Source organism: Saccopteryx bilineata, chromosome 1 (genome assembly GCF_036850765.1).
Source record: "Saccopteryx bilineata isolate mSacBil1 chromosome 1, mSacBil1_pri_phased_curated, whole genome shotgun sequence".
Classification (NCBI taxonomy): Eukaryota; Metazoa; Chordata; class Mammalia; order Chiroptera; family Emballonuridae; genus Saccopteryx; species Saccopteryx bilineata.
This window is the reverse complement of record NC_089490.1, coordinates 104,074,661-104,088,513: the sequence shown is the minus strand read 5'-3', so window position 1 is coordinate 104,088,513 and position 13,853 is coordinate 104,074,661. Positions and strand designations below refer to the sequence as shown.

At 40.6% G+C, this 13,853-nt stretch overlaps 1 protein-coding gene across 6 annotated transcripts in view; it reads left to right on the top strand.

Moving 5' to 3' along the window:
- IGF1 (insulin like growth factor 1) overlaps positions 1–13,853 on the top strand; it is a 71,292-nt gene that overhangs the window by 37,678 nt on the left and 19,761 nt on the right. For 5 of the 6 annotated variants that reach the window (XM_066263020.1, XM_066263002.1, XM_066263009.1 and 2 more), the window contains exon 3: positions 12,254–12,435. In XM_066263020.1, coding sequence (XP_066119117.1) covers positions 12,254–12,435 — 182 coding nt within the window. Of the gene's footprint in view, positions 1–12,253; positions 12,448–13,853 lie in introns of all 6 variants that reach the window. The other variant, XM_066262992.1, reaches the window with a different exon arrangement.

The window sequence follows — 13,853 nt, the reverse complement described above, 5'->3', positions numbered from 1 at the left end:
ACTCTGACATTTGAAGAAATGCATCATTTCAGATAGAACACTAGGAGACAGAGATACTCTTGGTGATGCCACAGATGACTAACTTAGATGGAGATGAGAAGGCTGGGAAGCCAAGAGCCATAGCCAAGGACAAGAGGGGAATTTGATTAAAAGACATCAACAGGCTGAAAGGAGAAGTCCAGTGTGATTTGTAGCCTGCTGAGTCCCAAGAAAAAAGATGTGGCCAGAGGGCACAGATGTTCTGAAGAATGAGAGGAATTTCTGATGATTTGAAGTCTGACTGCAGGAAATGCCTGCCGGGAGCAGTATCAGGGAACTGTGGACGCACCAGTTCAATGAGAAGATACTAGAGACTAAGACTTCACCAGTGACCTTTACCAAAGTCTCATCTTACACCAAAGCAAAGAATGAGGAGCAACAGGAGGACTAGAAGTTGCCTGAAAAGGAAGAAAAAATCAATAAATTAGCAAATCTTAGACATAGTTTAAAATGTTTCTACACCAGCAGTCCCTTTTTCTATCATGCTTTTCTTTAAAAGTCATTGCCAATGACTTCAGCTCACAGTTCAGGAATGAGGACAGGTGTAGCTCTCTCCACATTCTCTTATCAGAACCTACTTCGCAGTCAAAACACTTCACCTCTCTCCTCTTACCCCCACTATACGGAAGCTGCTATGAAACCTTGAGGGGTCATTTCTTCTCATCAACCTAACGGTTTATATAAGCCATTTCTATACAAATATGCCTCTAATTGACATCATGGGGACTGCAGAGACCATACCCATCTAGAGCTTGATGGTTTCGATGGTCTCTTCCTTCTCACAGGTGTGAGAAGTTGGAAAGTAGGCACAGAAGGTCCTCGACTTACTATGATTCTACTTAATGATTTTTCAGCTTTACAGTGATGTGATAATGATATGCATTCAGGAGCACCTATATTTTGAATTCTGAATTTTGTTCTTTTCCTGGGCTAGCAATACATGGTGATGTTGGACAACCAGCTAACATCGTGACTACAAGGGTAAATAATTGATACTCTCTAGTGTAATATTAAATGCATTTTCAACTTAAGATATTTTCAAATTATGATGGATTTACCTGAATATAACCCCATCATAAGTCGAGGAGCATCTGTCTTCCTGGAAACCTGGTAAGAGAGAATGGAGGCTGCCCTGCCCATCAGAAGAGAGCACTTTGCCCCTGACCAGGGGCCCTCACTTCCAGCTGGTTAGGACAGAGCTAATTAAGCCTAAATATTAGCAGAAGAAGTGCCTCTATTCAGCCTTCTGAACACAGATCTGAGCAGACAGAAGGCAAGTGTTGAGGGAAATCAAATGTCCACAAGCCATTGTCCTGGCCGAGTGTCCCTGCCCAAAAGAGCCTCCCCAGCTCTCTGACACATTAGGCCTCACGTTGCTTGCTCTTGATGAAGCTAACTAATTCTGCAACCATGGTAGGTTTTGTGAGAAATTGAAAATGACTGCTGGGGAAATTGTCCCCAGTTCTCAGAAAGGAAATTCACAGAAGTGAGTGACTGGCTAGAAGGCCAACTGACCGTTGCCTCGGAATGGGGTCCCAGAGCGATGTGGTCATTCCTAGTGTTTTTGAGGAGTGAGGAAAAATAAAAAAGTTTGATTTTTTTCAGCTAATATCACAAAATATAAAATATTTTTCTTTGCTGAATTTAGTAAAATAGATAAGAGAATCAGAGAAGTTTCTTGATTGATAACAGTACTTGCTAGAAAGCATTTAGTGAGGTTTGGAGGTATAGGCATGATATTGGTCCCAGATGAAATAAAGATGAGAACAGGATTTAGCTTGGGGGAAAACTGTAGCTTGAGCAACCCTTTCTTTCTTCTTATTCAGAGTCACTTCTTCAGTTCAGAAAAATAATAGATTTGGGGGTGGGGTAGTGAGGTTGATTAAAAGCTAGCAGGCTCAGTGATTGCCAGGTTACTAAGAAGCCTCTTAAATTGACTTTGAGTTTGCAATCATGTCCAAAGATATATGAAATTCTAAAATACAATAATTTTAGGAAAGAAAAGCACTTAAAGTCTCTTGGTCATATTTAAGCAATCAAATATTAAGAGAAAAGTTATAGCAGCAAAATTCTATAAGGAAATAAAGAAACAAAGGAAGGATGGTCTGAAAAGTCCAGATTTTAGCTGGAAGTTCCAGAAATAATATAATCACTCCCTAAGTGAACCATTCTTCCTGAGTCTGCATACCTGCTTGGTATTTTGATGAATGATACTGAAACTTGCTTGTACAGATTTAAAAATTTTACTAACCTTAACATTATTTTATTTTCTCAAAAGGAAAGGGGAGGATAGTATTTGAAAAGACATGTTTATAACAGTCATCTTCTAGTTTTGTCCTCTGGATGGAAGTTGGGTACCAATGGCAGAGATAATGACTTGCCTAGGAACCCATTCATATTATTGGAGATGAGATAATATTCAGTCAAAGCTGGAATTTTCAAGTGAATCTACACATCTGTCCTGTTGGAAGGAACTGAATATTATGCAGGGGATGTATATACCATTGACAGACACCAAGAAAACTAGTGAAATAAGATGTTGGTGGCTCAGTGGTAGAGTGTCAGCCTGGTGTGTGGATGTCCTGGGTTCAATTCCTAGTCAGGGCCCATAGGAGAAGCACCCATCTGCTTCTCCACCCCTCTCCTTCCTCTTCTCTCTCTTTTTCTCTCTCTCTTCCCCTCCTGCAGCCATGGCTCAATTAGAGCAAGTTGGCCCTGGGAGCTGAGGATGGCTCCATGGCCTTCACCTCAGGTGCTAAGAAGAGCTCTGTTGCTGAGCAATAGAGCAACATTCCAAATGGGCAGAGCATCGCCCCCTAGTGGGTTTGCTGGGTAGATCTGGTCAGTCAGGTCACATGCAGGAGTCTGTCTCTGCCTCCCCTCCTCTCACTGGATAAAAAAAAAAAAAATGTTGGCCATATTGAGCACCAGGAAGTTCAACATTCTGGTCAACAATATTGATAACCCTCCCAGGGCTTGTCACTTACTCCTCTTTGAAGATGCAGCTTTGTGATGTGTGTTGGTAAAGAGCCATGCATAGGGATTTCTAGAAAAAGGCTTCTCACTCTAATTCTCCTTTCCAAGCATCCACACCAGTGAGGGCCACCCCTTTTTCTTATTCCTTAAAGCCTTTAGGAGCCTGGTTTTCAAAATGTACTTTGATTCTCTCCACTGTTTCAAGAGCTCCAACAAATTACTCTTATCCTCCTCATCCTCCTTCTAATTACAAGGGCAGTCTGTCTGAAGCTGGCTGTGCAGTCCCCAACAATGGTTTTATTCCCTACCCTTACTCCAGCCTACCTCCATATTGAACATTCCCCCCATGTTTCTCCACTAAGCTCAACCCTGATCCTTAATTTCCTTAAATTCAGCCTACAAATTTTGTTTTTATCTAAAAGTAAACTTGCCCTGGCCGGTTGGCTCAGCGGTAGAGCATCGGCCTGGCGTGCGGGGGACCCGGGTTCGATTCCCGGCCAGGGCACATAGGAGAAGCGCCCATTTGCTTCTCCACCCCCCCTTCCTCTCTGTCTCTCTCTTCCCCTCCCGCAGCAGAGGCTCCATTGGAGCAAAAGATGGCGGGGGGGGGGGGGCAGAGCATCGCCCCCTAGTGGGCAGAGCGTTGCCCCTGGTGGGCGTGCTGGGTGGATCCCGGTCGGGCGCATGCGGGAGTCTAACTGTCTCTCCCCGTTTCCAGCTTTAGAAAAATACAAAAAAAAAAAAAAAAGTAAACTTGACAAAGAAGAAACTTCTGGTTCTCTCATCAAACTTTTCTTCACTATTTATTTTTCCTAATTTTAGGGAAAAACACTGATATGGCATATGTACCTTATTAATTAAAAAGTGGGTAGTATAACCATACAAAGATAATCCTTAGAGTCATATTGTTAGAAGAAGTGCTCAACATTATTATCTCGTACTTTGGTAGCCTACAAGAGAAAACTGAATCTCAGAGAGTTTGGATGACTTGTGAGTTCGCACAAAGCATCTGGGGCTGAGATCCAATGTTGTTTTCAGTATGGCACATGGTCTTCTTTTCACTCCCTCTCTCCATATTGCTCTGTGCTGGGTGCTATAGAAACACCTCCCTGGACCTTTCAATTCAGAAACAACACTGCTGGCATGAAAGGAACATCTCATACAACCCGGTGGGCACTGATGTGCACACCATGCAGTTATTTGTATCATGTAATGCCTTAACCATCTTCTCCTCCCTCCTTCCTCCTTCTCTCCCTGTGTTCTGTTGGTCGCTGACTCTAGCTGTTTCTGCTCAGCGGTGATGCCCAGGACTCTTTCTGCTGCTGCGGAGGCTGTCTTCCAAGAGCTCAGCCCCTGATGCAGGCCTCGATGCCTCCCCTTACAGGGCCTCCCCCTCCTGACACTTTCTCTTCAGACACGCCAGACTTCCCTGGCAGACCTTACCCCTTCACCTGCCATCCTGACCATGTTATACCCACCCCTGGGAAAATCTCCAGACATGCCCTGAGCAAAACACAGAGGCCCGAGTAGGGAGATCTGACAGGGAGCAGGGCCCCTGAGAACACAGGGCAGGTGCCAAGTTGCAAAGAAAAGAGAAATGATAGACTTTACAGTGAAACTAAAAATAAAGAGAACGTGTTTTCATACCCCTCCTGCCAATCCGTCTCCTGTGGCACCCGAAAGAGGGGCGTTGGCCTCTATTCACTATTCACGAGGGCCTTCTGTTTTGCCTACAAGGCATCTCTTCCCACATCTGAAATAATGAACTAACAATGACAGTGTAAGTAGAGGAGATAACGCTAGTGGCATGGCTACAATCTCCAGTGTGGAGCCAGTCATCTGGCAATTTCCGTCACATTCTTTTCTCAAAAGAAATGAGAGAACGAAAATCCACGTACGTGATTCCTCAACATTCCCTTCTTATTCTTTCTCTTGTGGTATGTTTTCATCCCATTCCAGCATGTATCCAAGATGGAGTAGTGATTACATGGGCCTGGTGATATTATATACTCAGTGGCTGCTTATTCCCAAAGCATGGTTGGCAGGAGATGGAGTTTTCGGTCTCAGTCCTTGCGGGGAGAGAACTGAACTCTAATTCCTAGTCTACCATGAACTCCACATAGCATGAGCTTCTGTCCAAAAGTTCATCGGGGAGTGAAAAGAATGTCAATGGCTGCCAATAGCAGGAGACTGGAAAACATGGGTGAAGAAGAGGAAAGAAAGAGGTATGGCATGAAAGGAAGAAAGAGCAGAGAAATACACTTGCTGGTGGACAGTGACTGTCTGTTTTGCCCACCTCATGCCTTGAAGTATTGTTTTGAAATAAGTATGCTAACACTAAAAACCCAATTATTTTAGACAGTGGGTTATTTGGAAAAAAATCAAAGGTAACAAGAGGTCAAGAGATGACCATGTAACTTTGCCTTGTTTGACTTGGTTGCAGGATTCATTCTCATAAAGTGTCTATTTCAGATTTAAACACTCAAGATGGTGTACAAGGGTGGGCAAAAGTAGGTGTATAATTGTGAGTATGCAAAACACAGAGTTCTCGCATTATTATTTATTGCTTATTGTATTATTTATTTGTATTACAACTGTAAACCTACTTTTGCCCGACCCTATATACAATCAATGTAAAGCTTGGGTAGCCTTTCAAAGAACAATTATTTATTCATTTTAGTGGAGAAAAGTTCTTCTTTATCTAGAAAGGTCTTTTTCAACCAAACTTTGGGAAGGGTGCATTTTTAAGAGAAAAAGAGGAAGCAACCTACCCAGCTAGGAAGCCAGCTGTGTCAGCCTACTCAATCGATCAATACTAATAATACTTATAGCTAACATTTATTTAGAGTTTACTACATAGCAGACATTGTGAAAAATGCTTTACATACATTCTCATATAATCTTCACAATAGCCCTGGGAGTTTCTCTTATGTCTATTTTACATAAAAAGTTCTGAGTCCCAGACAATTTGGTGCCTTGTCTAAGGTGAACACTGAATAAGTGGTAGTATCCAGATAGCCACTCCACATATTGCATCCTTCCTTGGTATGACAAATGTCACAGGCAGATCATACTCAAATCCTATAGTATGTTCTAAGTAATCAAAGCTACATAACTACAAAGTGGTAGCTAACTTATATGGCAGACCCAACTGAAATAATTCAAACATATAAATGACCTTTTGGCATCTGATTATCTTTTACCTTAGATGTTGATAAACCAAACCATTCCCTTGGGACAACATTTCTGTCCAGCAAAGCATCTCTCTTGCCAAAGTATAATTTTGTTGGCTACATCTATCTCCTCTCAGCCCTGGAAACAGACCTAAGCTAGTAAATTGTGCTGTCCTGGCAAGACACTCATCCTCCAGGGCACTGTGTCAGGCTAAAGTAATACATCACGTTGCTTCCCACTCTGTCGGCCCATTTCTCCAGAGTTCCCAATCAGTAATGTTTCTCCTCTGAATCTCTAATCTCTTGTCCATAGGTACTACACTCTAGCTGCCTGGCCTTGGAGGCAGAAGCAGGCTGAATAGCACTGCCCTTTTCACACCTGCCCTTGAGTTGGAGCTTCCAAAAGAAAAGAGGGTTTGAAGAAGGGGGCAGCCCCCTCAAGCTCTGGTTTGTTCCTTTTAGATCCAAAGATACACAAACATCTATTTGATTGGGCAACGGGAAGACTTTGGTCTTTTGGATGATAAGGATTTAGTAGCTGCAAAAGAGTTGCTGAGTGCTGGGGGGGGGGGGGTGGCAAGTCAAACAGGGTCATGATTCCTAGAAAAGATGACCTTGTCCAATTGAGAAGTAGTAGGACCAGCAAACACTGGCAATTAAAAATTAACACAGGCCAAAGTGAAATTGATGCTTACATTTGATAGGTTTTCAAGAAAAGCTTATGACATGCAGTTCATAGAAAAGAGAACATTTTCTGTGTCCACTTTCACAGATGCCAAAGGTTACTCTTACTTGGAAAAATCTTTCTGCAGAAAAGCAGAAATATGTGTACAGGTCCGTTAGCCCCATGTAAGGTGGTCAGGAAGTATATACTTTAGAAAGATGTCTTTCAAAAACAAGTTTAATTTCAAAATGGTTGGCAATAGCTTTGATAGTAATGGTAAGTCACTTAATTCCTGATATATGTTTAAATATATATGTGAACATACCCATGTTATTCTAAATGCATAATTGGCTAGTTTACAGTAGTGAAAGCTTCTTTCCATATCTTTACCAAGCTAATGACTACATGTATCTCAAAAGTGCTTTAATTCAAGTGTGATTTTCATAGAATTGTTTCAAATATAATATTTATTTTTAAAATTATTTTTATTTTTTTAATTTAGAAATTAAATTTAATAGGGTGGCATTGGTTCATAAGAACATATAGGTTTTAGGTAAACATCTCTATAGCATTAGAACACTTGATTGCACTGTGTGTCCATGACCCAAAGTCAAATCATTTTCCATCACTATTTGTCCCTCTTTCCTCTCCTCCTCTCTCCCCTATCCCGCCGGTGACCACTTCACTTTTGTCTTTGTCAATAAATCCCAGTTTTATATTTTGCCTCTCTGTGAAATTATATAGTTCTTAGCTTTTCCTGATTTACTTATTTCACTTACACAGAATTTCCATTGAATTTTTAAAAGGTAATATTGACTTACCAAAAAGCTTTAAGCAAAATGTGAATCCTATTAATTCAGAAAATAATTACCATTTAAGGTAGTATTACATTTTGAGCCTAGATCATAGTCTTATCACAATTTTCCTTATATTAGGAATTCATGAAAAGAGTCCAGTTTTCCATAGAAAGCTAAGAAATATTGAGAAGTGATTTTTACTTTTCTCGAAATGAAAATAGCAATTGAAATGCTAACATGGAGACAACTTTAAAATTATTCCCATTTTACCCACCTTTCCTACCACTGTCCTGTGCAAAATTAGGTCAACTGAGTGAATTTTTATGAGATAAGGTAGTCCACAGAACAATGTTGCTCTAAGAAACTAACCATTCTGAATTATTTTAAGTTGTCATCATATCTGAAAGTTTGGGATAAATTGTTGGTGTGGGAAACCTAACTTTCTGCCTTCTATAGATGTTAACTATAATATTTAATCATGTAATCAATCCTCAGTTAACCAAAGTTAAATGCAAATTTGTTTTTTACAAGTTAATAATCTCATTTGTGTTTACCATAAGAAACATAACTGTGAATTTTCTAGAAATAGCCCTTGAAATCCAATTTGAATTGTCTTACTTCTTATTTCTTGCTTTCAAATTATGATCAAATTTAGAACCTTCCTTTGTCAGCAGTTTTTAGAGAACTGTCTTATGCCTCAGAACCAGATGAGTAACAAGTATATATCTTCAGAACTGCATAGTTACCTATTTGAAAATTTTTTGCATTTTTCATTATTTAAATAATGATTCTTCAAAATCAACATCTTCTCTTTTTAGTGGTAAAAATCAAAATAATTAAAGTAAAGAGTTCTCAGTAAACAGGAGGGGAAGTTTCAAAGGAAATGAAAGTCGAGGACAAGGTTCCAGCTGCATTCCCAGGAACCTATAAGAAACGCACCCATATGTAGTACCAGTGGGGGCCGTACCATTTTTACCAGTGACGAATGACCAGAGCTGCCTGGTCAAAGAGTGATGACCCTAATTAAATCTCAGCATTACACCTTCTCCTTCAGAGATGGAGGGAAGCGAGGTGCTTGCAACCAGGATAAAATGTGAGACTCAGCTAATTGGTGCGGTTTTGATGATGCCACAATTCTGCCCCAAAGCCTTGTAACTAGCAAGTTTGCCCTGAAGATTATTGAATTACTTCTCTGACCATGCATTATTTAAAGGGGAGTGCTATTATTATAGAAGCCAGATGTTTAACCATTGGAATTCTGTCTGTTGGCCAACTTTTAAGATACCACAGTGCAGTGTGACTACATATCTACCCACAGTGGAGTCAAGGCCTAGGTTAGGTAGTGGCCAACTAAGCTATCTTTGGTCTGCACACTCTTTAGAAAAATTACTGCCAAAATAAATATATAAACATGTAAACTTTCAGTGTCAAGGCTTTGTCAACAAGGACAACTCTGTTAAATTTTGCATATGCCTGTTCACTCTTATGGCTGAGTGCATAGACACTTCATAAAGCTGGTACAACAGGACTCTAGGACTGGACCTTCTTGTAGAAAGGACTAGCCCAGTCACCTGTAACAAAAGTTTTAGTATCAGGTAAGAAAAAAATGAGTTATGTATCTTGGGGAGCTTCAATGACAAATAGAAATCTAATGTTTACCTTCTAAGTTAGAAAACATTCCAACCTCTTTCTTGAAGACAATGCAAATAGCTCCCAACCATACTGAATATTTGGCCTAGGTGGGTTTTCTTCTGCATTTCTTCACTTATACAGAGTCTCTGAAATAGAAAGGATCATGGCAGTCATGCACTATGTTCATTACAGAAATATCATTCTGGGATATCTCACAGGTGTCCATACAACCTGTACTTAACTGCTTCCAGCAATGGGAAGTTCATTGCTTTTTTTAAAAAAAAAAAAAAATCTGTCCCATTTTTAAAACTTTTGAATTCAAATGGTTAGTTGTTTTTATTTTCTTATATTAAGTCAATATGTGTTTCCTGCTCGCCTACCAAGTTTCACCTGCCCACTGGAGTAGAATTATATAATGCCTAATGGGGAGCTTTTAAAGAAAAGGATGAAACAATTTACTCTATCGCATTTAAAAATTAGTCCTAATGACCATAGCTGCCATTTAGAGGTCATTAACAATTCTTATTTTTCTCAGAATTGGTACTGGAGCCAATTATGTGACTGCCTTTCTAGTAAACCACATTGTATCAGGTTTCTAGTTTTAGCCCATAGCAGCTAGTGTCTTTATTTTGTTTCTGGAAAAAGCCGTAATGTGAGGCATTTGAAGATAAAGGGCAAGACTTTGACTTGCAACTGTGGCCTCTCAATTAGTGAAAAATGATTTTTTTTTTGTTGTTAAATATCTTGATGTAGAACCAGAAACCAAGCCCATAAGACACTTCAAAGGACTAATTAAACTTTAAAAGGCAAATAGGTAAAAACTTATATTCATATATCTCCAGTGAAGTACAATTAGTCCATTGTAGACACTATGAATAGACAAAAAAAAACAAAAAAAAAAAACACCCTTCTAAGATTGTGGTAGGATAACTGATAATTACATTTCTGGCAAAACTCAAGTCTTTATGCCACTATTTCAACAACATTAAAAAATAATATAGACACATGACAAACTTTCTTTATAAAACATTCAGTAAAGTCCTAAATTTCTCTGTTCCCAAATTCATTGACTTCTGAATTAAAAGAGCCCAGCTGTTTTATAGACTGAGTGACCTGCTCTAGCTGGTCTTCTGATGGCACTGAAGCCCTGTGAGGCTCCCCTGGGGGCCGCTGCCCGCTCCCTCCCAAGCCTCTCAAACCCGAGGAGCCCACAGGGTTTGCCCCCATCTAAAGCAGCAGGCCCCACCCAAAGAGACCACAGACTGAACCCTCACTGAGGTACTACCTTCTGCTGCCCTCAAAATGACAATAAACCTGCAGTATGAGACAGAGGCCTCCTCAGGCTCCTGTGCCAAGCATCAGGAAACATCTGAGTTTTTAGAGGATGCCACCAACAGTTGGCCCTTTAAACAACAAGGCTGCCAAACTCTTTTCGCAATAGGCCATGACCCTGGGTCTGATCTCCCCCAACTAGGGAGTTCAAAATATACACTGGGGATTTTGACTTGCGAAATTCCATCCTAAAGAACGGTGCCACTAGTACGCAAACACAAGACTTTTTTTATTTAAAATATAATGCTGTCTTGTGTCAGGAATTAAGATTGAATATATGTCAGATTGATTAATTGGATTCTGTTGGATCAATGGTTTACAAATTTTCTTCCATGAAGCCTGAATATCAGTGGAGAGAACCCAGCTCCCCACCCCTGTATCTCCCAAGGCAGAGCCAGGGAAGGTTCACTTTTACCTGTTTTATATATTGGTGTAAAAGCAAGATTTTAACAAATAGCTTACAAAGAATTCAAGTACATTTTAAGGTCCATGTAAGCTTGTTTTGCTCTTTCTTTTCGTTGTAGAGCCAGGAAAAGTGTGTTCAAATCAAAACAAACAAACAAAAATATAAAACCAAACCAAAATCTACTTGCCAAGTAAAGAGGTCTAATTGATTTGCAAATATCAAGAGAAGTTTGACTCATGGTGTTCCCTATGGGCAATCCAAATCATATCAAAGGTGGACATTTGGTTCATTCTGTCTTGGACTAATAATTATTCTATAAGAAAACAGAATTGCTTGTCTTGGTCTCTCTGGGGTGATAGAAGAGGGAGCCCTATCACATTGGTATTATCATGAGTTCCAAGTTTCAAGGTGTCTGGATGCAATCAAGAATAACGTTGTTTCCTCACAAACCATAGAATGTACTGGAAAGCAGTGATCAGAGGAAGCAAACCAATATTTATTTAAGATCTACTATGTATCTGGTGATACACTAAGTATATACTTTCCATACATTATCTTATGTTATCCTCAAACAATCATATCATTAACCCCATTTTACAAATGAGTAAGCTGAGGCCCAGGAGGCTTGAATGACGTCCAGAGTTGTACAACAGGTCCCTACACTCTAGGAGGCACTTGGACTTTGCAGAGAGATCTGAGTTTAAATCTTACTTCTCAGCCTCCACATCAGGAAAATAGGAGTCTTTTCTAGATTTAAAACCTCATTGATGCTCGTTCTGATTTTACAGTGGAAGCAGTTACGCTAAAGAGTAAACATCTGAGGCACCCCACATGTTAAAACTATGCAGATTTGCTAAAAAGGTTAAGGAAACTGGACACATGATCTTTTCATTCATATCCCTAGCAGCCTTTCAACTAAGCTACTGTAAAAGGGAAGGCTAGGATTGGGCATACACAAAATTCTTGACTAAACGTTGCTGAGAATTTCAAGAAAATTAACTCTAAGTGAGTTGTGAATAAGTTAGTGCTAAAGAGCCTGATACAGACTCCAGGAAATATATTAGAATCCAGGAAGATCTATGGGGACAAGAATTGTAGAAAAACCTTCAGAAAAGGGTTGACCTGTGTGAGTGGAGTAGTTGTGGGAAGAGGGGAGTCATCAGAGGCTGGGTGGAATCATGAAGATGGAATAGTCCACTCTAAATCCAGGCTATTCTGCATTTGATTCATACAGACAAGCCCACAGGGTACGGCTCCAGCAGTCGGAGGGCGCCTCAGCTAGGCATTGTGGACGAGTGCTGCTTCCGGAGCTGTGATCTGAGGAGGCTGGAGATGTACTGTGCACCACTCAAGCCTGCCAAGGCGGCCCGCTCTGTCCGTGCCCAGCGCCACACCGACATGCCCAAGGCTCAGAAGGTAAGCCAGCAGGTGCGATCCAGCCATCCTCAAGAGCTCTGTGTGTTATATGTGTGGGTGGGCCAACAGTAATTATGTCCCATAGTCTCCTGACTTACAAGTCAAAATAGCTCCATTTGCACCCTAAATTCTATCCCTTTTCCCTCCACATTGCATATTCCTCCTTCTATTGCCTTGGATGAGCTGATACCCAGAAGGTGGTGGAGAACAGTGACTAACCATAGGCTTTGGAATCAAACAAAACTTAAGTCCTGGCTTCCCAATCACCAGCTGAGAGGCCTTAGCAAAATAATGGAACCTATGCAAGCCTTACTTTCATCCATAAAATCATCGGGATAATGGTAATAGCTACCTCATCAGGTAGCTGTAAGAATTAAGTTAATGCACTACACAACTGTCAGACAAGTGTTAACATCTGTCATAACTGTAATTAAGAACAAAGCCTGGAAATTTTCAAGTCCTGGTATTCTGCAAAGGTACAAAAAAACACAACACTCTAAAATGGGAACTATCTGAAACTCCCATTCAGATGGGAGTTTGGCAAACAAAATTTTTAAAAAATATTAAAAAATAGAAATTTATCTTTGGTTCAAAAAAATACCTGGAAATTTCTAATAATCAAAATTTGCAGTTGTCTTTTTTTTTTAAGAGCTAGACTTTAAACAAACCTCAGAGGTACCGTCTCTGCCACCAAAAGTTTGTAAATCATCTGATGCACATTAGCCCCTTGATAAGTTTTTGTCGAATGGGTGAATGAATGAGTGAACATATGAATATAAGTAATTAACTAAAAGTTCAGTCATGGAGTAGCAAGAATGAGAACTAAAGAGAAGGTGAAGGAGGAAAAGAAAGCGAAGAAGGTTAAGTAAGGAAAAGTGTCTCCTTGGGGACTCTGTTGACAAAATAAAAAACCAAACCAAACAAACCAAAATAAAAGCCCACCACATGTGGCTTTTTTAATCTTTGGAGCCAAAACTAGCATTGTGCAGAAAGCCCAAGAGGAGAGACCAAGACTTTTACAATGACACCTTTGCTGCTTCCCCATCCTCAACTGCAGCAGAGGCTAAAGGAGGTGGGGGGTGGGGTGGCTGAGCAGAGATGTGACTCCAGGGAGCCACCCTGAGGGATGGAAAGGGACTGGGCACAACCTGTGCAGAGAAAACAGCAGCCATGGTCAGGAAGCAAGCACCGCAGAAGTTACTTTTAGGTGAATGAGTCAGGAAAGTCATGCTGGGGGTGGTAAAGGCAGGATAATTCTTCTTCTTCCCAGGTGACCCAGTGCCTCTCAATTTCTACTTGGGGAGAGGGTGAGGGTCAGAGATAAGTCCCAAAGTTCTAGAATGTCGGGTACAATGACTGAGGTATAGACACATGTCTGACACCAGTGCTGTCTCCCACATCCTACGGAGCCTGGGCGT